This window comes from Trachypithecus francoisi, unplaced genomic scaffold (assembly GCF_009764315.1).
Source record: "Trachypithecus francoisi isolate TF-2019V2 unplaced genomic scaffold, Tfra_2.0 Lachesis_group3, whole genome shotgun sequence".
NCBI lineage: Eukaryota > Metazoa > Chordata > Mammalia > Primates > Cercopithecidae > Trachypithecus > Trachypithecus francoisi.
The window spans coordinates 50,126,868-50,153,760 of record NW_022681468.1 but is presented as its reverse complement, the minus strand read 5'-3'; the positions used below and the strand labels follow the sequence as shown (position 1 = coordinate 50,153,760).

Here is a 26,893-nt window from a genome sequence, read left to right as displayed (position 1 = left end):
CCAGCATTTGCTGTTGGCAGTGTTTTGAATTTTCACTGTTCCCTAGTAGGTATGTGGTAGTATCTGTTGTTTTGATTTGTAGTTCCCTAATGACATATGATGTTGAGCATCTTTTCATATGCGTATTTGCCATCTGTATATCTTCTATGGTGAGTTAACAGTTCAGGTCTTTTGCCCATTTTTAATTAAGTTGTTCATTTCCTTATTCCTGGGTTTTAAGAGCTCTTTGTATCTTTTGAATAATAGTCTTAACAGATACATCTTTTGCAAATATTTTCTCCCAATCTGTGCCATTTCTCATTTTCTTGACATAATCTCATTTTAAAAGATACAAATATATTTAATAGGATGGAAATATAATCTCCATCTTTCTGATACTTCCAGTCTCCTACAAAGAGTTAGTTACTGTCAACAGTTTGGTAACCATGCTTTGAGTTTCCACGTTATGCACTTATACACACATCCTCTCAGCTTTGCTCTCCCTTAAAAATATGTAAATATCTGTAGGCACTGTGGCACATGCCTATAATCCAAGCTACTTGGGAGGCTGAGGTAGGGGGATTGCTTGAACCCAGAAGGTCAAGACTAGCCTGGGCAACAAGTGAGACCCCATCTCAAAGGAAAAAAAAAAAAGTAAATGTCAAAATGACTCAGATTTACACTCATGACCAACTGATTTTCAACAAAGATGCCAATACAATTCAATGGGGGAAAAGACAGTCTTTTCAACAAGCAGTGCTTGGAAAATTGGTTATCCACAAACAAAAAGATGAATTTAGACTCACAATCTCATACCATATACAAAAACTAACCAAATGGATCATAGACTGAACTGTAAGTACTAAAATCATAAGACTGTTAGAAGAAAACACAGGAGAAAATCTTTATGACTTGTGGTTAGGTAAGAGTTCTTAGACATGGTGTCAAAATCACAACATAAAAGAAAAAAAGAAATCTGGCCAGATGCAGTGGCGCACCCCTGTAATCCCAGCACTTTGGGAGGCCAAGGCGGGTGGATCAGTTGAGGTCAAGGGTTCAAGACCAGCTCGGCCAACATGGTGAAATCCCATCTCTACAAAAAATACAAAAATTAGCCGAGCATGGTGGCATGTGCCTGTTTTCCCAGCTACCTGGGAGGCTGAGGCATGAGAATTGCTTGAACCTGGAAGGCAGAGGCTGCAGTGAGCCGAGATCACACCACTGCACTCCAGTCTGGGTGACAGAGTAAGACTCCATCTCAAAAAAAAAAAAAAAAAAGAAAAGAAAAAATTTGAAAAATTTAACTTTAACAAAAATAAAAATGGCACTTCAAAAGATACCATTAAGAGGATTAAAAGTTGAGCTATAAACTCAAAGAATATTTGCAAATAATATTTCTCATAAGGGACTTGTATCCAGAATATATAAAGAACACTTAAAACTCAATAATAAAGACTATCAAATTTAAAGATGGGTGCAAAAGATTTACACAGACATTTCAGTAGAAAATACATGAATGGTGAATAAGCTCACGAAAAGATACTTAATATCATTACTCATTAGAGAAATTCAAATCAAAACTACAATGAGGTCAGGCATGGTGACACCTGTAATCCGAGCACTTTGGGAGGCGGAGGAGGGTGGATTGCTTGAGCTCAGGAGTAAGACCTGGGCACCTGGGTAACATGGTGAGACCATACCTCTACAAAAAAATACAAAAATTAGCCAATCATGGTGGCACATGCCTGTAGTCTCAGCTACTTGGGAGGCTGAAGCAGGAGGGTTGTTTGAGCCCAGGAATTGGAGGTTGCAGTGAGGTGAGATTGTGCCAATGCACTCCTGCCTAGGTGACAGAGCGAGACCGACTCAAACAAACAAACAAAAAACAAAAAACCCTACAATGAGATACCTCATACCCACTAGGATGGCTATGTAACAGTGCCCCCTTATCTTCAAGGAATCTGTTCTGAGGGGATGCCTGAAATGCAGATAGTACTGAACCCTATATATACTATGTTTTTTTCTATACATACATACCTATGATAAAGTTTCATTTCTAAATTAGGCATAGAGATTAGCAATGATAATCAACAATAAAATAGAACAATTATAATAATATTCTGTAATAAGTTATGTGAATGTGGTCTCTCCTCCCTGCTAAATATCTTATTGTACTATACCTCAGGTAACTAAAACCACAGAAAGCAAGACTGCTGATAAGAGGGGACTACTATAATAAAAAAGACTGACAATAATAAGTATTAGTGAGGATGTAGAAAAACAGAACACTCATACATTGTTGGTGGGACTGAAAATGGTATAATCACTTTGGAAAATAGTTTGGGCAGTTTCTTAAAAAGTTAAACATAAATTTACAGTATGACCTAGCAATATCTAGGTATCTGCCCAAGAGAAATTTAAAAAGATATGTCCACACTAAGATTTGTGTGGAAATATTCAGATTCTTAATAATCACCAAAAAGTGGAAGCAATCTAAATGTCCATCAACTGGTGAATAGTGACATATCCATACAATGGAATATTACTCAGCAATAAAAAGGCATGAAGAACACAGGGCAAGCTACAATATGGATAAAACTCAAAAACATGGTAAGTGAAAGAAGCCAGATGCAAAAGACCACATAATGTATGATTCTATTTATATGAAATATCCCAAAAAAGGCAAATCTACAGAGATAGTAAGTAGATTAGTGGTTGCCTGGGTCTAGGAATAGAAATGGGGATTGACTGCAAACAGGCAGGAGGGATCTTTTTATACTGATGAAAATGTTCTGACTGGGTGTGGTGGCTCACATCTGTAATCCCAGCACTTTGGGAGGCCAAGGCGGGTGGATCACTTGAGGTCAGGAGTTCAAGACCAGCGTGACCAACATGGTGAAACCCCGTCTCTACCAAAAATACAAAATTAGCCAGGCATGGTGGCACATTACTGTAATCTCAACTACTTGGGAGACTGAGGCAGGAGAATCGTTTGAACCTGGGAGGCGGAGGTTGCAGTAAACTGAGATCGCACCATTGTGCTCCAGTCTGGGCAACAAGAGTGAAACTCCATCTCAGAAAAAAAAAAAAAAGTTCTACATTTGGATTGTGGTGATGGTTGCACAACTCTGTAAATTTACTAAAAATGATTGAACTGTACATTTCAAATGAATAAATTTTATATGTAAATTATACCTCAATATAGTTCCTTTGTGTTAAAAAAAAAAAAAAAAAAAAAGTGCCCCAATGGCCAACTTGAAGTAGCTCCCACTAAGCCAAAGCTGGGAAATGAGCATTGATCAAGATAATGACTATAGGCCGGGTGTGGTGGCTCACACCTGTAATCCCAGCACTTTGAAGGCCGAGGCGGGCAGATCACTTGAAGTCAGGAGTTTGAGACAAGCCTGACCAACACGGTGAACCCCATCTCTACTAAAAATACAAAAATTAGCCCAGCGTGGTGGTGGACACCTGTAATCCCAGTTACTCGGGAGGCTAAGGCAGGAGAATCGCTTGAACCTGGGAGGCAGAGGTGACAGTAAGCCAAGATCACACCACTGCTCTTCAGCCGGCGTGACAAAGCAAGACTCCATCTCACACACAAAAAAACTATAAACAATGAAAACACATCATACTTTTAAATTCACAACTAATAATGATACAAAAATCGCCACAGAATCAAATAATCAGAATTGAAGGGTGCTAGTGAACTATTATGAAAACTGGTAAATATATAAAAACTGGTCATAAAGTAATGCTTAATTATGACTACATAAACACTATTCATGTCTGGGCCATACAGTTGCTGAGATTCTGTTTCTTTCCTCACAACGTTTTCTTTAATGTTTTGTCTTTTGTTTGCTCAGGGTTTTCATTTGTTTCTTTTTGAGACAGGGTCTTGCTCTTTCTGAGAATGGAGCCCACTCTCCTCTTTTCTTGGGTAACTCCCTCATCTTTGTGAGGGACATTCTCAGTTTCCTGAGAAAGGGTACATGGAAGGAGGTGAACTTTGAGATCTTATGTGTCTGAAAAGTGCCTTTCCACCCTCATACTTGATTGGTTCAGTACAGAACTCCAGGCTGGAAGTTAATTTCCCTCAGAATTTTCAGAGTATTGTTCTAGCTCATAATATTGGTGTTGAGAGATCAATGCTACTCTAACCCTTGATGCTTTGTATAAAATTTGTTTTATTTCCCTGGATGCTTTAGCCTACCCTCTTTATCCCAAGAGTTATATAACGGTATTTAATGATGTAAGTTGCTGTGGGTCTACTGATTCTCAGTGCTAAACACTCAACGGGCTCCTTCATTGTTCACTTGCTCCCCAGTTTTTTTTTTTTCTGTTCTCTTTTTCTGGAATTCCTATAATTTGGTTATATTTCCTGGACTGGTCCATGTAATTTGCTTATCTAAGCTCTTCTGTCTTACAGCTTGTACTACAGGCATGTGCAACCATACCTGGCTAAATTTATTTTCTGTAGAGACGGGCTCTCATTATGTTGCGCAGGTTGGTCATGAACTCCTGGGCTCAAGTGATCCTCCCACCTCAGCCTCCCAAAGTACTAGGATTACAGGCTTGAGCCACTGTGCCTGGCTGAGATTTCCTTAACTTCATATTCTACCTGTTGTATCTTACATTTCTGTTCTCTAACAGGTATTTTTACTTGACAGATGAAATGTCTGGTCTCTTTGAGAATATGAATACTTGCATTTAAAAGTCCATCCAAATAGCTCTCTTCCTAGATGTTTGCTTTGGCCTTTTTCTTTTAGCTTTGAAGCTTGTTTCGATGTCTATTGTTGACTGTTGGTTCTTGAAATGCTATTTTATATGCTTATTTCTAAAATAAGTTCAAAAAGCTAGAGTCATCTTCCCCCATACCTTTATGGATCTTCCTGGTAATTTATCACAGCACTTTCTACATTAGAATTATATTTTGTATCTTGGTCACTAATCAAATTACAAACTCCTCTGGGACAGAGAATGAACTCTTATCAACTCCTAATACAATACTCCTCATACAATAACAGATTAATACAATATGGGCACACAACAGGAACTCAGTAACTGCTAGCTGAACTCAACTACCAAAGGCCAGTGGACTCATTTCTCACAGGTGGAATCATTAGACTATTCAAGAGTTGAAAATAATTTCAGTTTTCAACCTATATAGAAAGTATCCTGAGAATATATGGGAGAAGAGTACATCAGTCATAAAATTTAGATGTTTTACAGTTTATAAAGGTGCTTTATAACATCTCATTTAATATTACAGGTAGCTAAGTAGCTACTATTACCCCATTTCACTCCTGCTACTTAAAAAAAAAAAAAAAGAAGTCCAAAGTTAATATATTTAAAATATTGAACCACATACCTGAAAACTAACCATATCCCAAAATCCATCCAGATCTGTACAGGTAGTCTCCTTTACACCTCGTTTATATTCACAATCACCAACCAGTCCTTCAAACTGTTTGAACCTTTCCTTCATAAGGAGTCTTGTTTGACCAACTGCTGTGCGAATAAGATCCTTAGCTGAAGAAAATAAGAGGTTTTTTAAAATTAAAAGACAAAACAGAACATTCATTGCAAGTCAGCCCACTGATAAGACTTCACTCCAAACATCCTGTTTATTGTAGACATCAGGTTAAAAAAGAAAAATTCTTGCTATTTTGAATAATAATGAAACTATAAAGTTAGGCAATGCTCTATTTTTATGTTTCAGATAAACGTAACCATAGTAAAAGAAAGCAAACACAAAAAATATAAATGTTGCCTCACCATCATCTGGAATGTCCAATTCAAGCTTCCTGTCCCACTCAAGGCAATGTGAAGTTAATTTCTCAGTTTCTGATTGGAGGATATTTCTAAAATTATGACATACATTTCAGTTCTACAAGTGGTTTTTACACTACTATCTAAGTATTAGCATAACATCATGATACATAATATTAGGAAGTTATAATAGGGAGCCATATTTTCCCATAGTTGATACTGAATATTTATAAACTGTGATATATTAAAATCCATAAATACAAGTTGATACCTTGTGTATGTACATCCTTTTACACCTAAAACTTATGTGGATGGAAAATACCAAGAACCTACTTTTTAAGCTAACATTTCTAGTTTGTTCTGTTCTTTTTCAGAGGCTGATCAAAGTCAGACATTTCTAAATGTGCATTAGATTATCTGCATTGTCTATGAAACTAAAGCCAACTCAACTGTCAAGAGTAAATTAAAGCTAAAACTGTTAATTCCAGGATTACAGTGATAGGGCCTCATAGATCCTAATTATTAGGCTTTGCTTGCTTAAAGGCAGTGGTTCTCAATTGGGTCAATTTTGCCCCACTCTAGGGAACATTTGGTGGTGTTTGGAAATATTTTTTTATTGTCATGACTGGAGAAGTGCTACTGGCCAGGGATGCTACAAAACAGCCTATGATGTATGGGATATATACCCACAACAAGTATACAATCTAAAATGTCAATAGGGCCAAGGTTGAGAAACCCAGGCCTAAAAGAAGTTTAATTTGTGTCTACGTAAAAAGTATCCAAGCATGTAGAGAGAAACTGGAACCCTTGTAAGCTGTTGGTGGGAATGTTAAATGGCAAAGCCACTATAGAAAACAGTATGGCAGCTCCTCAAAAAATTAAAAATAGACTTACCATATGACCCAGCAATTCTACTTCTGGATATACACCCAAAAGAATTTAGAGCAGGGTCTCAAAGGGATATTTGTACACCCATGTTCATACCTGTTTACAACAGTTAAAATATAGAAGCAACCCAAGTGTCCATTGATAGACAAATGGATAAGCAAAATGTGTTATATACATACAATGAAATATTATTCAGCCTTAAAAAGGAAAGTCTGACACATGCTACAATGAATGCACCTCAAGGATGTTATGCTAAATGAAGTAAGCCAGTAACAAAAAGATAAATACTACATAATTCTACTTAAATAAGATACTTAGCTGAGTCAAAATCATAGAGATAGAAAGTAGAATGGTATTTACCAGGGGCTGGGAGGGAATAGCTGAAGAATGGGGAGTTACTGTTTAGTAGGTACAGAGTTTCAGGCACCTACCACCACTCCCAGCTAATTTTTGTATTTTTAGTAGAGATGGGGTTTCACCATGTTGGCCAGACTGGTCTTGAACTCCTGACCTCAGGTGATCTGCCCATCTCAGCCTCCCAAAGTGCTGAATTATAGGTGGGAGCCACCGTATCTGGCAGGTTTTGTTTCTTTAAAAAAAAAAAAATTAGGGCCAGGCTCAGTGGCTCATGCCTGTAATTCCAGCCAGCACTTTGTGAGGCAGAGGCAGAGGCAGGCAGATCACTTGAGCCTAGGAGTTCCAGATCAGCCTGGGAAACATGGTGAAAACCAATCTCTACTTAAAAAAATTTAGCCAGGCATGGTGGTACCCTTCTGTTATTAAAAAAAAAAAAATTTAAGTTTAAAAGATAAATGAAAATCACCTAACATCAGTTTCCCTCCACTATATTAAGGTTATAAATATTTTAGTTTGGGTTTTAAATGTCTAGATATTAATACAAAATTCTTACGCTAGAAACAGACATAGTCCCAGCTCCTCAGGAGGCTGAGGTGGGAGGTCGGGAGGTCAAGGTTGCAGTGAGCCAAGATCGAGACACTGCACTCCAGACTGGGTGAAAGTGAGACCCTGTCTCAAAAAAAAAAACAAAAAATTTGAGTTGTTTATATTCAATGACACAACATGACGATTAATGAGGAAGCAGAGGGTCGGGCATGGTGGCTCTTGCCTGTAATCCCAGCACTTTGGGAGGCTGAGGCAGGTGGATCACGAGGTCAGGAATTCGAGACCAGCCTGACCAACATGGTGAAACCCTGTCTCTACTAAAAATACAAACATCAGCCAGGTGTGGTGACACGTGCCTGTAATCCCAGCTACTCAGGAGGCTGCAGCAGGAGAACTGCTTGAACCCAGGAGGCAGAGGTTGCACACAGCCAAGATCAAGCCATTGCACTCCAGCCTGGGCGACAGAGTGAGACTCCGTCTCAAAAAAAAAAAAAAAAAAAAAGACATAGCAAAAATGATTTAGCCCTCACATTGTCTAGTTAGGTAGACCGCTAAATAGTTCAATAACTCAGTGGAACGACAATGGATTAGCTACCTCTAAAATCCCTTATAATTCTAAGACCTAGTGCTCTGAAAAAGAAATTAAGCCAGACATAGTGGCTCATGCCTGTAATCCTAACAGTATGGGAGGCCGAGGCAAAAGGATCACTTGAGCCTGTGAGTTCGAGACCAGCTTGGGCAGCATCGTAAGACCCTGTCCTACAAAAACAAAAAACAAAAAAAACCACAAAAACCCACCAAAATTAGCCACCCACTGGTAGGAGGATGGCTTGAGCTCAGGACAGAGAGGCTGCAGTGAGCTGAGATCACATCACTGTACTCCAGCCTGGGCAACAGAGTGTGACCATTTCAAAACAAAAAAAGAAATGAAGTCACTCAAAAAAAAATTCATAATAGAACAAATGAATAGTAAAACTATAGTGAGATACTTCTCATCTATTTTGATTTGCAAACAGAATAGTGTATATATTGTACGATATTGCACTCCAGCCTGGCAACAGAGTGAGACTCCATCTCAACAATTTTTTTTTTTGAGATGGAGTCTCACTCTGTTGCCAGGCTGGAGTGCAATGTGCTATCTCGCCTCACTGCAACCTCCACCTCCCAGGTTCACGCCATTCTCCTGCCTCAGCCTCCCCAGTAGCTGCAACTACAGGTGTGTGCCATTATATTTTTAGTAGAGATGGGGTTTCACCGTGTTGGTCAGGATGGTCTCGATCTCTTGACCTTTGATCCTCCCGCCTCAGCCTCCCAAAGTGCTGGGATTACAGGTGTGAGCCACTGCGCCCAGCCTATTGTATTTTTTAAAAAAGAAAAAAATGTGTATGCCTATATTTGTCTACATAAGCATTAACTATCCATGGAAGTATTCACAAGAAATGAGTAACACTTGCCTTCATGAAATGTTCAGACTATGCGGTTGGGTCACAGTGCTGAGGAGACTTCTCACTTGTACCTTTTCCTACCCTTTGAATTAGGAACCACATGAATGTACAAAAGAAATAACTAAAATTTAAACGTGAAAATCACCTAATATCAGTTTCCCCGTACTATATTAAGGTTAAAAATTTTTAGTTTTGGTTTTAAATGTCTAGATATTAATACAACATTCTTACACTAGAAACACACAGACATACCTGAAATATAGCACATCATGGTGGGGCTGAGTTATTTGACCTTCATTTCTTTCAAGTGGTGGGACTTCTTTGATTGGAAGGCCATTTGAATTTTTAGTAGTAGCTTCATTTTTGTTTAAAACATGTTCTATAAATTAAAGAAAATCTTACATGTAAATTTCAAAGCAATAATTCCTAAAAATGACAGCCCCTAAAAAGACATTTTAAATATCCTTCAATTCTTTTCAATGTTTAAAATTTTATTTCTGCCTCAATCACTTAATTCACATTTCCTCTAAAGTAGCTCTCAATATTTTTTTATTTAAATTTACATGTATTTCCCCTCTTTTGTCTGTATTTTTCATTCCAATTATCTCTTCAGGTATCTTTACCCATGCTTTCCTGTCTTTTCTGACCCTGAGTTCATATCCCCAAATGATATGGTGAAAAAGAGCTCCAAACAAATCTGACAAGTAATAATCCAGAAAAGTAAAAATTTAATTACCATACCTGAAAGCAAAATATTTTTTGTATTATTGATAAATAACATTATTCTAAAAAATGAATAAATTAATTAAATACTATACCTTCATGCCAAACTGTTAGAGGACCCAAAGGACATTGCAATTTATTTGAATCTTGCTGTATTGTCTTGGTAGAGTAAGTTTTACATTTTTGTACCAAAATTTCTTTTGTTGCTTCTTGAGACTCATCACTAAAAACAATAGCAAAAATATACTTCATGAAACATGAACTCCATATATCTAATATAAAGGGTTTCAAAATTGTGTCAGATCTGGGCTAAAATAGAAATGTTTCTATTTTTAAAAATGTGTATTCCGGAGGGGAGAAAATGTAAACACCTATAGTGTGAATGTCCATCTTTAGTAATTAATTGTAATGAGATTCAAAGATTTTGAAGATTTCTTAACGGAACATAAACACGTAATAGTCTTAGATGATGCTAAGCAGTTTTTAGTATATTTGCTGCCAGCCAGTCTTTGCAAAATGATCTTGCCTTTTCTTTTAAAGGTTCCAACTGATTTTTCCATTGCTTTGCAAATTAATCATTTTTGTCTTCAGAGGCAGTTTTTCTAAATACTAAGCCAGAAGAAAATGAGGAAAAAGTCGTATCTGAGTTAAATTAGTATGGCAATTTTCTTCTTTTGAAAAATGTATTTGTGTTATAATTAAGTCACTTATTAAAAACAAAAAACCCCAAACCATATAGTGAAAATAACAATGCATAAGAAATATAAAAACTGTCAATTACATTATTGTACCTTCTGAAGAATTTTTTTAAAGAAAAAATTTCATGATTCCTAATTAACATAGTTCACTAATAACTTTTTAAGAGCATAGACCAAATATAAGAAAGGCATTTATGGCTGGGCACGGTGGCTCACGCCTGTAATCCCAGCACTTTGGGAGGCCAAGGTGGGCGGATCACGAGGTCCGGTGATCGAGATCATCCTGGCTAACACGGTGAGACCTCGTCTCTACTGAAAATACAAAAAATTAGCCAGGCCTAGTGGCAGGCGCCTGTAGTCCCAGCTACTCGGGAGGCTGAGGCAGGAGAACAGCATAAACCCCGGAGGCGGAGCTTGCAGTGAGCAGAGATCGCGCCACTCCAGCCTGGGTGACAGAGTGAGATTCCGTCTCAAAAAGAAAAAAAAAACAAAGGCATTTATTACCCATCTTATCAAGGGACTTATCATTAAGATCATATTCTTACACTTCTGTTTTTAAAGGAGTCCAGGTGTAACTGGGTGTCAAAAAAGCATTAGCACTTCCGGGAGTCATAGGTGTTACTTGATAGGTCTTCAGACCATCCAGTGGCTGAAACATAAAATCTTTAGGTGCGAAGGAATTCTTCCCTTTTATTTTTGCAATATTCATCTCAGGTAAGTTTTCCATTTTTGATAAGGCTCCATCTGGATCCATTCCACTTGTTGCACTAGTTTGTGAATTCAAAGTGTTTTCTTCACTATCGACTTTACAAGAAATACCCTAGGATGTGAGTTAACAAAGTAGAGTAAGATTTCTCTCTTCTGAGGATATATTCAACCAATTTTTATAGGTCTGAAAATATGACAACAGAAATATATGTCCTATGTACATAATTTGAGAGATAAAAACAGATACAATTAAATGTATACATGGAATCAGAAGACCAGTTACGCTAAACCCATTGCTATTACCTGGGAATATAATCAATTATAATCAATTTTTTTTTTTTTTTTTTTGAGAGGGAGTCTCCCTCTGTCGCCCAGGCTAGAGTGCAATGGCGCGATCTCTGCTCACTGCAAGCTCCGCCTCCTGGGTTCACACCATTCTCCTGCCTCAGCTTCCCAGAGTAGGTAGGACTATAGGCGCCTGCCACCATGCCTGGCTAATTTTTTGTGTTTTTAATAGAGACGGGGCTTCACTGTGTTAGCCAGGATGGTCTCCATCTCCTGACCTCATGATCCGCCCACCTCAGCCTCCCAAAGTGCTGGGATTACAGGCGTGAGCCACCGCGCCCAGCCCAAATCAATTCTTATTAAAAGACTAACTAATACGTTTTAGGTATTACAAGAAATTAAAAGATAATGGAAAATTAATATGGAAAAACTTATTTAACAAATATGTACCTTTTTACTTAAATTATGTTGATAATCATGGCCGGCACGGAGGCTCACGCCTGTAACCCCAGCACTATGAGAGGCCAAGGCGGGTGGATCACGAGGTCAGGAGATCGAGACCATCCTGGCTAATACAGTGAAACCCCGTCTCTACTAAAAATACAAAAAATTAGTGGCCGGAGCCTGTATTCCCAGCTACTTGGGAGGCTGAGGAAGTAGAATGGTGTGAACCCAAGAGGTGGAGCTTGCAGTGAGTCAAGATCGTGCCACTGCACTCCAGCCTGGGTGACAGAGCAAGATTCTGTCTCCAAAAAAAAAAAAAAAAAAATTATGTTGATATTTACAATGGTTTAAAATCAGAAATCTAACATTATGGAATGACTATTAAGGACCAAATCCTTAACTTAAATAACCTTAGATTATAAATAGTCTTATCACAACAGCAATACTTTCAAAGTGACACAGAAGATTAACCATATAAAATACAAAGCATATTTACTATTTCAAGTCAATGTGTTACTTGGTATTTAAATAATTTCTAGAGGTTTCTAGGTTTCTGATTTTTAATAAGATATGAACTCAAACCCAGGTATTTCAACCTGGACAAGAGTTTAAGTGGTAACACTGTTGAAGCCAGCATGGCAGTCAAAGCAAAAACTAGTGATAATCCTTAAGGGTTAATCTCAAGGGAGGACCTATAAGGTCCAGCTGCTTTATCTGTGAAGATTCACTGTATATTTCCTTTCTTGATCTGTATTTGATTTTTTACTAAGAATCTAGCCAGGTTACTTAATCTTTGATACTTTTTTTAAATTAAGAAATTATTCTGGCCAGGTGCAGTGGCTCATGCCTATAATCCCAGCACTTTGGGAGGCCGAGGCAGGTGGATCACCTGAGGTCAGGAGTTCAAGACCAGCCTGGGCAACATGGTGAAACCTCATCTCTACTAAAAATACAAAAATCAGATGGGTGTGGTGGCGAGTGCCTGTAATCCCAACTACTCAAGAGGCTGAGGCAGGAGAATCACTTGAACCTGGGAAGTGGAAGGTGCAGTGAGCCAAGATCGCGCCATTGCACTTGAGCCTGGACGACAGAGTGAGACTCTGTTTCAAAAAAAACAAAAACCAGAAATAAATTATACCATAGATTATAAGCCAAGGGGTTGGGTCCTCAAATGGGGCATCTTTTTTGAAGACCTTATTAGAAACCATGCTAGATGCAGGCAGAAATTTTAGTTTATTTAATTCTTACAACTACTCTATGCAGGTATTCCATGTTAGGAATAAGAAAACCACCTCATAAACTACATAACTTGCCCAGGGTTATGCAGCTAATTGGAAGCAGAGAGAGTATTCAAACCCAGGCCTAAATGAATCCAAAGTCAATGCATTTCACCCCACTTCACCCTATGTCTTGGCTAATTCCCACATACAAGTTTCTCTCAGCTGTGTTTTTATTATTTTTCTCCATCTTCTAACCAAATTATGCTTTCTCTACCTATAAAGCTCTGAAAATAAGATACCTGAAAAACAACAAGAGTAAATCCTCTTGATGCTTTCTTATGGTTCAGAAGTTTTAACACACATGTAGGTTAACCTCTTGAAGCAGTTCTTTATGTTTAATTTCAACTTTATGAAAGCAGCAATGAAATTTTCAAAGCATCTATAAGTAAAAAGATGTTTATTCTCTACCTTGTCAGGTTTTGTTCCTACATTTTTGGCAGGTCTTCCTTTATTACTTGGCACCTTTCTTTCTGGTTCGTTTTCTAAAACAATAAAATATTTATTTTACTAGTTAGAAATGCTACATTAAAATACTAGGTAACTTGGGAAAGGAAAAGAAGCAACAGTGGGAATATATGTCTTGAAGGATTTTTATGATTAAAAGCCATATTATAAAAGGGGTTATGGAATTTCCTGCCAAATACAAACCATCTGTTTTCAAAACCAGAGTGTTTTATCTTTTTCCTCTGAATACCAAATACAGATTGAGTATCCCTTATCCAAAATGCTTGGGACCAGAGATATTTTAGATTCCAGATTTTGGAATATTTACATTATACTTACAGGTTCAGCATACCTGACACAAAAATCTGAAATGCTCCAGTGAGCATTTCCTTTGAGCACATGACCTTTGAATGTCATGTTGGTGCTCAGGATTTTGGATGTTTTGATTAGGGTTGCTCAGCCTGTACATATTTATTACAGACAATTAGAAAAATACAGAAAACTACAAACAACAACGACAAATCACCCAGGATTCCATTACTCAACTGTCACTTTGGGGTATGGTTTTCCAGTCCTATGTCCACATATTCACATACTGCTTTTTAGAATTGCGATCCTACTGTTCAGAGTTTGACATGCTCTTCTTTGCCCACATAATATATCATGAACCACGTCATTAAGTGTTCTTTAATAATATTGTTCTTAATGGCTACATTGTATTGCACCAAATAAATGAACTGTGATTTATTCGGACCATTACTTTTTCACTTTGAAACACTGCTTATATTAATTAAGTTCTTCAATATTTGGGCACCCATTGTGTGCTAACCAGATGTCAGGGCACAGAATCTATTTTCAGGTATTAGAATTTCCCATTTCCTTCTCTCCTACTCAAAGAAGTACTTGTTGATTTTTGAAATGGAACACAAAAACCTCAAGGACCAAACATTCTAGTTCAGTCACTGATCAAGGAATAGTTCTTACCATTAGCGGCTCTTGTGACTGGCTTTCTTGCTGTGGTAGATGAGACTGTTCTGGGAACCTGCTTTGCCGCTTGAGTAGCTGATCGAGTCATTCTCAACGACATGGGCATTACAGGCTGCACGACTGTGGGGGAAAAAAATAACCAAATCGAATGTCCCTTGTAGTTATTACATTATGGCTGTGAAGCCAGGCACGATAGTGCATGCCTGTAGTCCCAGCTACTCAGGAGGCAGGAGGATCACTTCAGCCCAGCAGTTCGAAACCAGCCTGGGTAACATAGTGAAACCCCGTCTCTACAAAAAATATAAAAATTAGCTGGGCATGGTGGCAAACCTGTAGTTCCAGCTACTCAGGAAGCTGAGATGGGAGGATCACTTGAGCCCAGGAGGTAGAGGCTCCAATGAGCTATGATTGCGCCACTGCACTCCAACCTTGGCGACAAAGCAAGACTCTGTCGCAAACAAACAAATTCCAGTTGACCTTCTGGACACTTAAAAAAATTATGGCCATGGTAGCCTCAGAGGATTTATAGTAATTGCTAATACTCCTACCTTTTTTCTCTTTGTCTGACACTTTCTTTTCAGAAGTTTGTCTTTGACCAGGTCGAATTGCTCGAACATCATTCTCATTATCAATCTATTTAAGAGATTAGGTGCTACGTGATTCAATTGCATAATGAATCAAACCATCATATTTTTAATCTGTAAATTGATTCCTCATCTGAAATCTGATCACTGTAAATAACCCAACAACAAAAAACTACTCCAAATAAAATGAGAAAGAAAAGCTTTCCATTAAGCTTCCAAAAAAGGTTACATCCTTTTTCAGAATCACAGAACTTAGAAAATGCGAATAACCCAAGCTTTTAAAAACAGCTAACTATAACTTGCCTTCTGAAGGTCCTTAAACACTCCTAGACATGCTTTCACTTCAAGACCTTCTAATTTTGCCTAGGAAATGCTTCTCCTGGATAAAAAGCTCTTTCCCATGGTCTCTCCTCCACTTCCATAATGACTTCACTCAAAAGGCTTTCATCTCAGGGAGGCCTTCCTTAACTGCCCAATCAAAATTCTACCCCACATCTACTTCTAGTACACCCCATCTCCCCATTTTTTTTAAAATCTCTTCCATAACACTTATCATCTTCTGACATATTATGTATTTATTTTTTCTTAAAGCCTTACATGTAAGTTCCACAAAGGGAATTTAGTTTATTATATCCAAAAGCCTACAACACCAGGAACATCATAGCAATGCAAAATATATATGCATATGTGGAACTTAGCTTCCACACCTGATAAAGAAGTATACTATTTCCCTTCTTGCCCACTTCTCTTTGTTTTAGTAACCCTCCTAATATCTCTATTACAGTATTTTGAAGACCCATAAGTTTATAACACCTACCCTGTGTGCTTTCCTCCCCATGTGCATTTCATGCAGGTAACTTGGAATGCATAATAGGAGCCCAGTAAACAAGAGTGTGACACAAAGACAGTTTGCCATGGATCTCATAAGGAATGTTGGAGCAAATATTTTAAGTGAAATTGCTCTACGTCACCATACCAAGAACAGTGACTTTGGTACCTGTTAACTCTAGTAAATTAATCATTATATTTGAATCTGACACTAGATTGAAAATGAATTTACTTACTAAAAAAGTACACTTTATCATTTTAGTAACAATAATCTGCTATCAACTATACCTTAGTCTGCTCCATTTGGTCTTTGGCCTTTGACCTTGTAATCCGTACAGAAGATGGAATAGCCTTAGAATAGTCAAAAGAAGATAAAGTTAAAAAAAAAAAAATGAACTGGTAAAGGTTTACTTCCATAACTTATTACAAAATAAAGTTCCCATTTTAAAGTTAAATTTTATCCTTAATCTCTTATAGCAAAAAGATACTTAAATTCCTTTTTCTGGTTCTAGCTTGATTTAAATTAAGTTAGTAACTTCAAAATTTACTCATATTTCTCCGTGAGAAAGAAATTTCAAGCCATATTTTCCAGGTATTGGAATCATCATTAATATGAGCTTCTATCCTCTCTTTTAGTTCTTCTGCCTCTCTGACCAGTCCTTAGCCTGGGACTGGACTTCTGCCTACCTAAAGGTGCTCTCTAGAGCCCACTTTTTCATAATTTTATATATCCTTATTGGAATGGTCTCATTTAGTCCTACAGCTTAAACACCCATCCATAGTCCCAATATTATATCCTAAATCAACATCTTAGCACCGATTTCCATTCTGCTTTCCAAATTTTTGCTAATATCTAGGTGGCCCACACAAGTTTAAGATTTTTTAAAAGGTTATTAACATGCACCCACTTAAGCCTGTTCCTTTTCTTGTCTTATCTCTTTTAGCAGCAGAGCTTCTCTCTGCTTTTTCAATTTCCTTTACCCCTCACCATCTACTTGGCCACCAGTCCTGTCAAATGCCTTTATTTAGATGTCTTACACCTATTTTTTCCTTTTAAAACCCACTGCCCCTTTCCATCTATTCTATTACAATAGTCTCACAATTGGTCTCCCTATCTATAAATGTTTCCCTTTCCAGACCAAAATGTTTAGGGCTATAGTATTTTCCTGAATTATTGACAATGGCACTACCCTTATTTAAAAACTTCTCCTGATTCTGCATAACCTACAGGATAAACACCAAATCCTTTGCATAACATTGTTCAGCCTGGTTCTACCCATTTTCCTAGTTTTATCCTATCTCAGCTTACCTACAGCTATCTTAATGGACCCGATTTTCATTCTTGTGAGTTACTATTATGTCATTCCCACCTTCTACCAACCAGTTAATAAAGAGACTAAGGGAAAGGGGTTAGTCACTTAATGTCTTGAAGAAAATTCCAAATAAAAAACTATTCCTTTATATTAAGACACTAAATTTACCTTTTTTGGCTCAGCTTTCACAGCATTCTGGTTTGATAAAAGAAAACAAGGCATATCAGGTCTATAACGACCCACTTTAAATATTCCTCGTTTAGCTTTCTCTCTCTGCTCTTTCAATTTTTGAAGCTGCTTTTCTTCTTTGTATTTTTGGAGCATCTGTTTTCGTTGATCACCTAGAATAGTTTTCATTGCCCCTAGGCAGAAAAAAACCCAAACCACACAGTATATAAAATATTTCAGATGAAAAGTTACGCAAACGTTTAAACAATTATTTTTGTGTCATTTCAACTGCTGCTAAAAAAATGCTTTCAGGCCGGGCGCAGTGGCTCACACCTGTAATCCCAGCACTTTGGGAGGCCAAGGAGGGCGGATCACCTGAGGTCAGGAGATTGAGACCAGCCTGGTCAACGTGGTGAAACCCCATCTCTACTAAAAATGCAGAAATTAACTGGGTGTGGTGGCGGGCACCTGAAATCCCAGCTACTTGGGAGGTTGAGGTAGGAGAACTGCTCGAACACAGGAGATGGAGGTTGCAGTGAGCCAAGATCGTGCCATTGCACTCTAACCTAGGCGACAGAGCAAGACTCCGTCTCAAAAAAAAAAAATGCTTTCAATAAGCCAGGCACAGTGACACACCTGTAGTCCCATCTACTGGGGAGGCTGAGGCGGAAGGATCATTTGAGGCCAAGAGTTCAAGTTCAACTTGAATAACACAGCAAGACCTCTCTGCACAAAAGGAAATGCTTTTAATATTTCTTGTTAATTCTTTAGCACTCTAACCACAAGTTTTTTCAACCCCTAGTCTTTTAAAATTTGTATTCATTTTCCCTTCATGTGTTCAAATATTAACTGCTTGCTATACTTCACTTTTAAATTAACTAACATGTATGATAGCCAGCATCTAAGCTGCCCTCTACTGATCCTCACTTCCTGGTAGTCTTGCCCTGTGTCATCCCCTCTCACACTGAATAGGGCTGACTTGTGTGACCAAGACAGTATCACAGGAATAATGGAATATGACTTCTAAAACCAGGTAGTGTTTGCCTTGCTCTCTCCTGAAGAGTTGCTTGCTCTGGGAGAAGCCAGGTGCCATGTGGGGCCTTAAGAAGACTCAAGTAGTCCTATGGAGGTGTCCACATGACAAAGAACTACGGCCTCCTGCCAAAAGCCAGCATCAACTTGCTGTTCATGTGAGTCAGTCATCTTGGAGGCAGATCCTCCAGTCTCAGTTAAGGCTTCAGATATATCTCTGGATGACATCTTGGCTGTTACCTTCAGAATCACCCAGCTCAGCCATACCCAAGTTCCTGACCCACAAAAATTGTATGAAATAATCAATGTTTATAGTTTTAAGCTGCTAAGTTTTAGGATCACTAATACAATTATAGGTGCTATTTATTATAACAGATGTACTCCATTCCTTCTCACCTATTCAAGGACATTCTTCCAGCAACTTATCCTCTTACTCATCTATTTTTTCCTCTACTGAATTGTTGCCATTTTGAAGTTACAAACATGCAGTAATTTCTCCCAACCTACATCCTCATCTAGCACTTATTTCTCTAGTGCCATTTAAGAGAGTTACCTGTATCTCTACTGTCAACACTTTTATTTATTTGAGACAGAGTCTCGCACTATCGCCTGGGCTGGAATGCAGCAGCATGATCTCGGCTCACTGCATCCTCGGCCTCCCAGGTTCAAGCGATTCTCCTGCCTCAGCCTCCCGAGTAGCTGGGATTACAGGTGCCCACCACCATGCCCAGCTAATTTTTTGTATTTTTAGTAGAGACAGGGTCTCACCATTTTGGCCAGGCTGGTCTTGAACTCCTGACCTTGTGATTCACCCGCCTCAGCCTCCCAAAGTGCTGGGATTACAGGCGTGAGCCACCGCGCCTGGCCTGTTTTGAGACAGTCTCACTCTGTCGTCCAGGCTGGAGTGCAGTGGTGCAATCTTGGCTCACTGCAACCTCCACCTCCTGGGTTCAAGCAATTCTCCTGCCTCAGCCTCCCCAGCAGCTAGGATTACAGGCATGCGCCACTGCGTCTGGCTAATTTTTGTATTTTGAGTAGAGATGGGGGTTTCATCAGTTGGCCAGGCTGGTCTTGAACTCCTGACCTCAGGTGATTCACCCACCTTGGCCTCCCAAAGTGCTGGAATTACAGGTGTGAGCCACCATGCCCAGCCTATTTCCAACACTCTTTATATTCCCTCTCTTAATTTTTCAAAATTATGAAAAACTTCTAATATACACACAAACAGAATTCTGATGAACCCCATATACCTATTACCCAGATTCAGTATTTATGAACATTTTGCTGCAGTTGTTTAAAACAAATTATGCTTAGAAGATTTCATCTCTAAATACTTTAGTATATACTTCTAAAAAATAAAGACATTTCCGGCCAGGCGCGGTAGCTCACGCCTGTAATCCTAGCACTTTGGGAGATCGAGGTGGGTGGATCACCTGAGGTTGGGAGTTCAAGACCAGCCTGACCAACATGGAGAAACCTTGTCTCTACTAAAACTACAAAATTAGCCAGGCGTGATGGTGCATGACTGTAATCTCAGCTACTCGGGAAGGCTGAGGCAGGAGAATCACTTGACACCGGGAGGCAGAGGTTGCGGTGAGCTGAGATCACGCCATTGCACTCCAGCCTGGGCAAGAAGAGCAAAACTCCATCTCAAAAAATAAAACAAGTAAAAAAATAAAATGAAGACATTTCCTTTCACAGCCACAATATCATCATCACACTTAACAAAATCAGCAGTAATTCCTTGTTATCTGTTACAGGGTCCAGATTTAAACTTCTCTATTTGTTTCAAAGAGGTCTTTTAAACCATCTATTTATTTAAATCAAGAACCAAGTAAGATCAACGCATTTTATTTGGATGTCTTTTTAAATCTCTTCATCTAAAACAGATCTGTCTGACGAAACAGATTTTGTCTTACTGACAAAAGGTAGTCAGTAAGGCATCTAAAACAGATTTTGTCTTACTGACAAAAGGTAGTCAATTTTCCTACTGAATGTCCTTGCAAGCTATATTTGTTTATTTACTCATTCCTCTAGGCCCCATGTTTTCTATAGACTACAAATTATATCTAAAGGTTTGATTATACTCACCCATTCCAATCTGACTTTCACTCCCTGAATCTCACTCCACCAAAACTATTCAAGATCACCAGTGACCTCCACAGTGGTGAAGTCCAGATTCTTACCTCTATTATACTTGATCTAACAAGCAGTACTGACTAACATAGTTAATCAGTCTCTCCTTGATATGCACTTTTCTATTCGGTTTCTAGGATAGCACGTTCTTCTGGTTATCCTCTTACATTACTTTGCACTGTTCCTTGGTTCTTTACTAGTTTTCCCTTGTCTTTTTTTTTTTTTTTTTTGAGACAGAGGCTTGCTCCGTCACCAGGCTGGAATTCAGTGGCATGATCTCGGCTCACTGCAACCTCCACCTCCCGGGTTCAGGTGATTCTCCTGCCTCAGCCTCCTGAGTAGCTGGGATTACAGGCACGTGTCACCACACCCAGCTGATTTTTGTATTTTCAGTAGAGATGAGGTTTCAACATGCTGGTCAGGCTGGTCTCGAACTCCTGACCTCATGATCCACCCACCTCAGCCTCCCAAAGTTCTGGGATTGCAGGCATGAGCCACTGCACCCGACCTGATCCTTTTTTTCCTTTTCTTTTTTTTTAGGGAACAGGATCTCCATGTGTTGCCCAGGCCAGAGTGCAGTGGCCTTTCACAGGCACCATCGTAGCACGCTAAAGCTTCAAACTCCTGAGCTCAAGATTTCCTGCCTCAGCTTCTGGAGTAGCTAGGGCTACAGGCCTGACTCCAAAGTGATCCTTTTAAAATATAAATCAGATTATATAAACACCCATTAATGGCCTCTTGTTTCAGAGTAAAAGTCAATGTCCTTATAATGATGGTCCTTAGGATTCTATGCAATCTATCTCCCTTGCTCATTCTTTTATACCCAGTTACCTACTTGCATTCACTAAAACATATCAGGCACACTCCTACCTCTAAGCCTTTGCAAATGGGAAATAAAGGATATTTTCATAGCATACTGACATAGTTAGACTTTTATTTGAAATATTTTTGGTTAAGAAATGGAGCATTTGAGAGGACAAGAGTAAAGGCAAGGAGATGACTTAGGAGGTAACACTACCACCCTTTCTCAAATAAAAAATGTTTGGTTCTTTCTGCCATTCCCCATTTATCCTAGCATTATTTCAATGCCATCTGGCTCCTAATGCCTGTTATATGAACACAACAAATAGGAGTAGGGTGACTCCTGACTAAACACAAGTCATTTCTCAGTTCCCTTTCTCTTCTCTGTAGCATCCTTTGCCTTATAAGATGCTCTATTTTCACCTTTTTCTGAGATTATTCCTTTCTTCTTTAGTTGGTTCCCTCCATCCTAATGGTCCCAATCCTTCTGGGCAAACTGCAAGGATGGATTCTTTGCTCTTCTTAGTAATGTTTCCATTGACAAAGTACTCTCATTTCATGGATTCTTTAATTATTCTATTTTTACATTGCTTATCAGTTTATCTTATCAACACTTACCCTACCTAAGCTCCATAAGAACTTTAGGATTTCTATTAGGCAATATAGACAAAGTGTTATAATACTCCGTACGTAAATAGCTTTGCCTTAAAGACAGTAGTTAGTTGTAGAAAACAGGTTAAGGGGCCAGGCGTGGTGGTTCATGCCTGTAAATCCCTACGTTTTGGGAGGCTGAGGCAAGAGAATTCCTTGAGCCCAGGAATTTGAGGTTACAGTGAGTATACCACTGCATTCCTGCCCGGGTGACAGTGAGACCCTGTCTCTTGGAATTTAAAAAAAAAAAGGAAAAAAGGAAAAAGACCAAAAAAGAAAAATTATTTATAGAATGATATTTCAAAATTCTTCTGGCCAGGGTTTTTTACTCACACAGGCATTAAACCAACTATTATTCACTCTTCAAAGTACTTAAAATTACAACAGACCTTTACTTACTTGGCTTAACGACGGCCTTTTCTGGAATAAGTTCTTGAGAAGTCTCATCTAATTCAACAAGAATTCTACCTTCCAAGGTTGGAATGTTTACATCTTTCAAACCAAAGTGTCTATTTCGTTCGTATTCCTTATGTCTGTTTTCTTTCTGAGACAGTGATTTCCTATGAGCAATTTTAGTTCTAATCATTTCAGTACTTAAATCCTTCCTGTGTCGACTGGCAAAATGTGATGAAGACATCCTGTCAAGGAAAAGGACAAAACCCAACTTCCATGAATTTTCATTATTTAAAAAATTAAGATTATAGTTCATCTCCTGTCCCACTTCAGGGCCTTCTGAAATAAAAATATAAAATGCTCAGTGAAAGAAATATGTAACACTGAAAAGTGGGAAGAAGATTACCAGGGCATAAGAAGCTACCTATTTGGGGGTTTTAAATAGGAACTTGCTTGACCGATGAAGAGAAAGCCAGGAAGCTATAGTCCAGAATAAAAGAGGCTCTGGGCTTACAGAACACTGCAAAAAGAAAAGCGTGAACTAAAGATGAAAATAGGTTAAGTGAAGGACCATGTACAGAATAGTTTCCTTACCCATGATGATGAATGCAGGTAGTCTAACATTTCTTCTAAAGCCAAAAAAAAAAAAAAGCAAAAACAAAAACAAACAAAAACCCCACACCAGGTACCTATTAGTCATGTAGAGATAATCAATAGGCAGCCAGATACAGATAGAGTTAGATAGAGAGGCACAGGGCAAAGTATGTGGGAAGGAACAAGGAGCTTCCATGCCCTCTCAGGTAGCACCACCGTTTAGGAACCTTCATGTGTTCACCTAAAAGAAGCTCTCCAAACACAGGTGTGTTTTTTTGGTTTTTATGGCAGCTTCATTACATAAGCATGAGTGATTAAATCATTGGCCACTGGTGATCAAGTCAACCTTCAGCTCCTCTCCCCTCCCCAGAGGTTGTGAGGTGGGGCTGAAAATCCCAACTCTCTAATCCTGCCTTGGTCTGTCTAGTGACCAGCCCCAATCCAGAAGCTACTGAGAGGCATCCAGCTATCAGTCAATCATTAGCATACAAAAAGATACCACTTTGAAGACTCCAAGGATTTTAGTAGTAGTTTACCAGAAAACAGAACAAAACCAAATATATAGTTCACAATAACCCTATCAGTTTGCTCCATTATTTTCATCCATACAAGAAATCATACAGTTTAGGCTGGCAGGGTGGCTTAGGCCTATAATGCTACCACTTTGGGAGGCCAAGGCAGGAGGATTGCTTGAGCCCAGGAGTTTGAGACCAGCCTGGGCAACATAACACGACTCCGTCTCTATAAATTTTAAGAAAGAAAAGCCATACACACATACACACATGCACGAAATCATATAGTTTACTTGGCACATGCCTTTTTCTTGGAAAGATCTTTGAGAATGTATTCAAGCAAAACAAAAGAGGTCAATAAAGACGATGTCAGTGGGTCCAACTGGGGAGAACAAAGAAAACTGGAAAGTTTGAGGGGGTCACCTGTGTAGCTGGTATAGAGAACTACCAAGTCAAACTGGAGAAAGGATACTGATTCTCAGAAGTCTTGGCAGTTAAAAAACAAAAAACCAAAAAAAGGTAAGGGGGAGGCTCTGTGATAGGCACACTATGGTATACTCTTCAACAAGAATTAACTAAATCCACTAGAAAACTCCAGATAATAGGAAAATTGGCACAAGTAATGCAATACATTGTTACATGATTCTAAGCAATCGACAAAATATAAAAAATGAGAATCTGACCTGCACGCTAATAACATTCTCCTCCAAGACTCAAGGAAAGTGACAATGGACTGTGCTTTTCATAAAGAATTATTTTCTATTTATCTCCTGCAGTATTAATTCGCTGAAGATTGAAGAAAAATTAAGACTTATGTATTAAATACAGGACAGCACTATCCACAGCAAGAGAAAGAGCGAGCAAGGACAACATTAAAGGTATAATTATCAGAATAACCCTGAAAGGTAGTTACTATTATCGCTCTTATACAGATGAGGTCAATTAACTGCTCACATTAGCATATCTAAAAGGTAGTGAAGCTGAGATCCCAAGCCAGGCAGCCTGACTCTTCACACACACCTAAATTTTGTTTGGCTGAGTGGCGTTTCCTCCAGCTTGAAAGTCTAGAATGCGTTAATCTTGCTTGACTAAAGGTTCTCAACCGGGCGTTTTTAGTTGCCATGGGACCTGGGAAGCGCTAAGGAAATTTAATGTCGGAGCTAGTGAAGAACAGTTTCACCCCAAAGGCCAATTACGCCCCCGTGGTGAAACACTGACTTCTACAGAGGTCACGGCAAATATACGGACTCTTCTAAAGGTTGGCGTTATCAGCTTCAGTAAGGGCAGGTAACACGCTCCTAAAGGAGGCTGCCTCTGACTGGCTCCGACGCTCGCAGTCCCCGGTCCTCAGACCCATCTAGATCTTCAACGGAAGCGGGCCAGCGTTCTCCGTCCAGCTCTCCAGCACCCACCTACCTGAGGCACCTTCTAGCGTGAAACCTCAGCCAAACAAAAAGTAAACAACACTCGTTCTGGACGACCACCGCCGACTCCGAAGCAGGAACGTTCACAACCCGAGCCTCCACGAAATTCAAACTTGCCGCACGGAGCCGCTGATTGGAGGGGCTTTAACCAACACTTCCGGGGAAGATCCCGCCCCTTCCACTCAACGAGGCTTGCGATTGGTTTGCTCCGTGCGACATTTGAATTGATTGAAAGGTGAAGGGACTGTTCAAAAGATGGGTGTGAGAGGGAAAATAGGCGGGACCGCGACGCGGGATGAGAAGGGGTGGAGCAGTGGGGGCGCTCACGTCAGGTGAAGGGCGGGAGTGGGCGGCGGAGTCCAGGGGGTGATGCTGGGCCTCTGGCGAAACTGGGCTGCGGGAAATCTACCCCAGAACTCGCGGGGCTTCTTTTGTTTTTGTTTTTGTTTTTTGAGACAAGGTATCAGTCTGTCGCTCAGGCTGGAGTGCAGTGGGCACCGACCACTGCTCACTGCTGCCTCGACCTACTGGGTTCAAACCATCCTCCCACCTCAGCCTCCAGAGTAGCTGGGACTATAAGCGCGCACTACCACGCCTGGCTAACTTTAAAAAAATTCTGTAGAGACAGGGCTTCACCACCTTGCCCAAACTGGATTCAGGGCTTTTTAATATCTTTGTTTAGTCACAGAACCCAGCAGACCTTCTTGGACTGTTTTCTTTACTATACGTTTTAAAGAAAAGGCTTACCCCAATTATCAAAAACTTACATCGTTTAGTGTTACTTTTCAACGTCGCCAGCCCCTCTCCCCTTTTTTTTCTTTTCTAGTTTGTTTTTTGTTGAGGCAAAGTTTTCGTACAGTGAAAATAGTTTTTTTGCCAGGCGTGGTGGCTCACGCCTGCAATCCCAGCACTTTGAGAGGCGGAGGCGGGCGGATCACAAGGTCAGGAGATCAAGACCATTCTAGTTAACACGGTGAAACCCCGTCTCTACTAAAAATACAAAAAATTAGCCGGGCGTGGTGGCGGGCGCCTGTAGTCCCAGCTACTCGGGAGGCTGAGGCAAGAGAATGGCGTGACCCTGGGAGGCGGAGCCTGCAGTGAGCGGAGATCGAACCAGGGCACTGCAGCCTGGGCGACAGAGCGAGACTCCGTCTCAAATAAATAAATAAATAATAATAGTTTTTTCCCCCAGTGGACAATTTGATGAGTTTTGGTAAATGTACACAGCTGTGTAACTACCACCCCATCAGGACGTAGAGCATTTCCATCACTCAGAAGAGTGGCCTGTTTCCTTCCAGTCTATCTCCTACCGCATCAGCAACCACTCCTCTTATTTCTGACACTATAAAAATGAAGGTGACAGGTACTCTGTTGGGTCTGCGTGAACCAGAAGTTAGTAGTGTTTGTTATTGAGAGGCACTCCGTTGAATACTTGATGCATTCGCCAGTTGATGGATATGTATTGCTTTCAATTTTTGGCTATTACGAGCAAAGTTGCTACAACCATTCTTGTACAAGTCCTTGTGGGCATGTTTTATTTCCCTTGAGGAAATACAGGAGTATTCCACAGGAGTGGAATTTCTGGGTCGTTCTGGGTATGTTTAACTTAAATTTTTTTTTAGAAGCAGGGTCTCTCTGTCCCCCAGGCTACAGAGCAGTGGCACAATCATAGTTCACTGCAGCCTTGGCCTCTTGAATAGCTGCAACTATAAGCGGGTGCTGTCACCCTTGACTATAGATATGTCTAACTTTATAAGGAATTGCCAAGCAGTTTTCCAAAGTGGTTGTACCATTTTACAATTCCCACCAGTCATGTATAAGAGTTCCACTTGTTTCACATGTTTTCCAGCATGTGGGGTTGTCAGTCTTTAATGTTCACCCTTCTGATCAGGCACTGTGGC

The 26,893-nt window shown here is 39.5% G+C and overlaps 1 protein-coding gene across 3 annotated transcripts in view; it reads right to left on the bottom strand.

The window, feature by feature from the left end:
• Window positions 1-25,200, bottom strand: part of DLGAP5 (DLG associated protein 5) — a 40,856-nt gene extending 15,656 nt beyond the window's left edge. Inside the window, exons 1-12 of one of the 3 annotated variants that reach the window (XM_033187965.1) lie at window positions 24,985-25,200; window positions 22,469-22,707; window positions 17,450-17,643; window positions 16,257-16,319; window positions 15,105-15,189; window positions 14,554-14,676; window positions 13,534-13,607; window positions 10,954-11,228; window positions 9,806-9,933; window positions 9,240-9,366; window positions 5,758-5,843; window positions 5,351-5,511 (exon numbers count right to left, since the gene is read on the bottom strand). In XM_033187965.1, coding sequence (XP_033043856.1) covers window positions 5,351-5,511; window positions 5,758-5,843; window positions 9,240-9,366; window positions 9,806-9,933; window positions 10,954-11,228; window positions 13,534-13,607; window positions 14,554-14,676; window positions 15,105-15,189; window positions 16,257-16,319; window positions 17,450-17,643; window positions 22,469-22,706 — 1,554 coding nt within the window. In that variant the 5' untranslated portion in view covers window position 22,707; window positions 24,985-25,200. Of the gene's footprint in view, window positions 1-5,350; window positions 5,512-5,757; window positions 5,844-9,239; window positions 9,367-9,805; window positions 9,934-10,953; window positions 11,229-13,533; window positions 13,608-14,553; window positions 14,677-15,104; window positions 15,190-16,256; window positions 16,320-17,449; window positions 17,644-22,468; window positions 22,710-24,984 lie in introns of those variants that run through there. The other 2 variants (XM_033187964.1, XM_033187966.1) reach the window with 2 other exon arrangements.
• Between the last annotated feature and the right edge of the window lie 1,693 nt (window positions 25,201-26,893).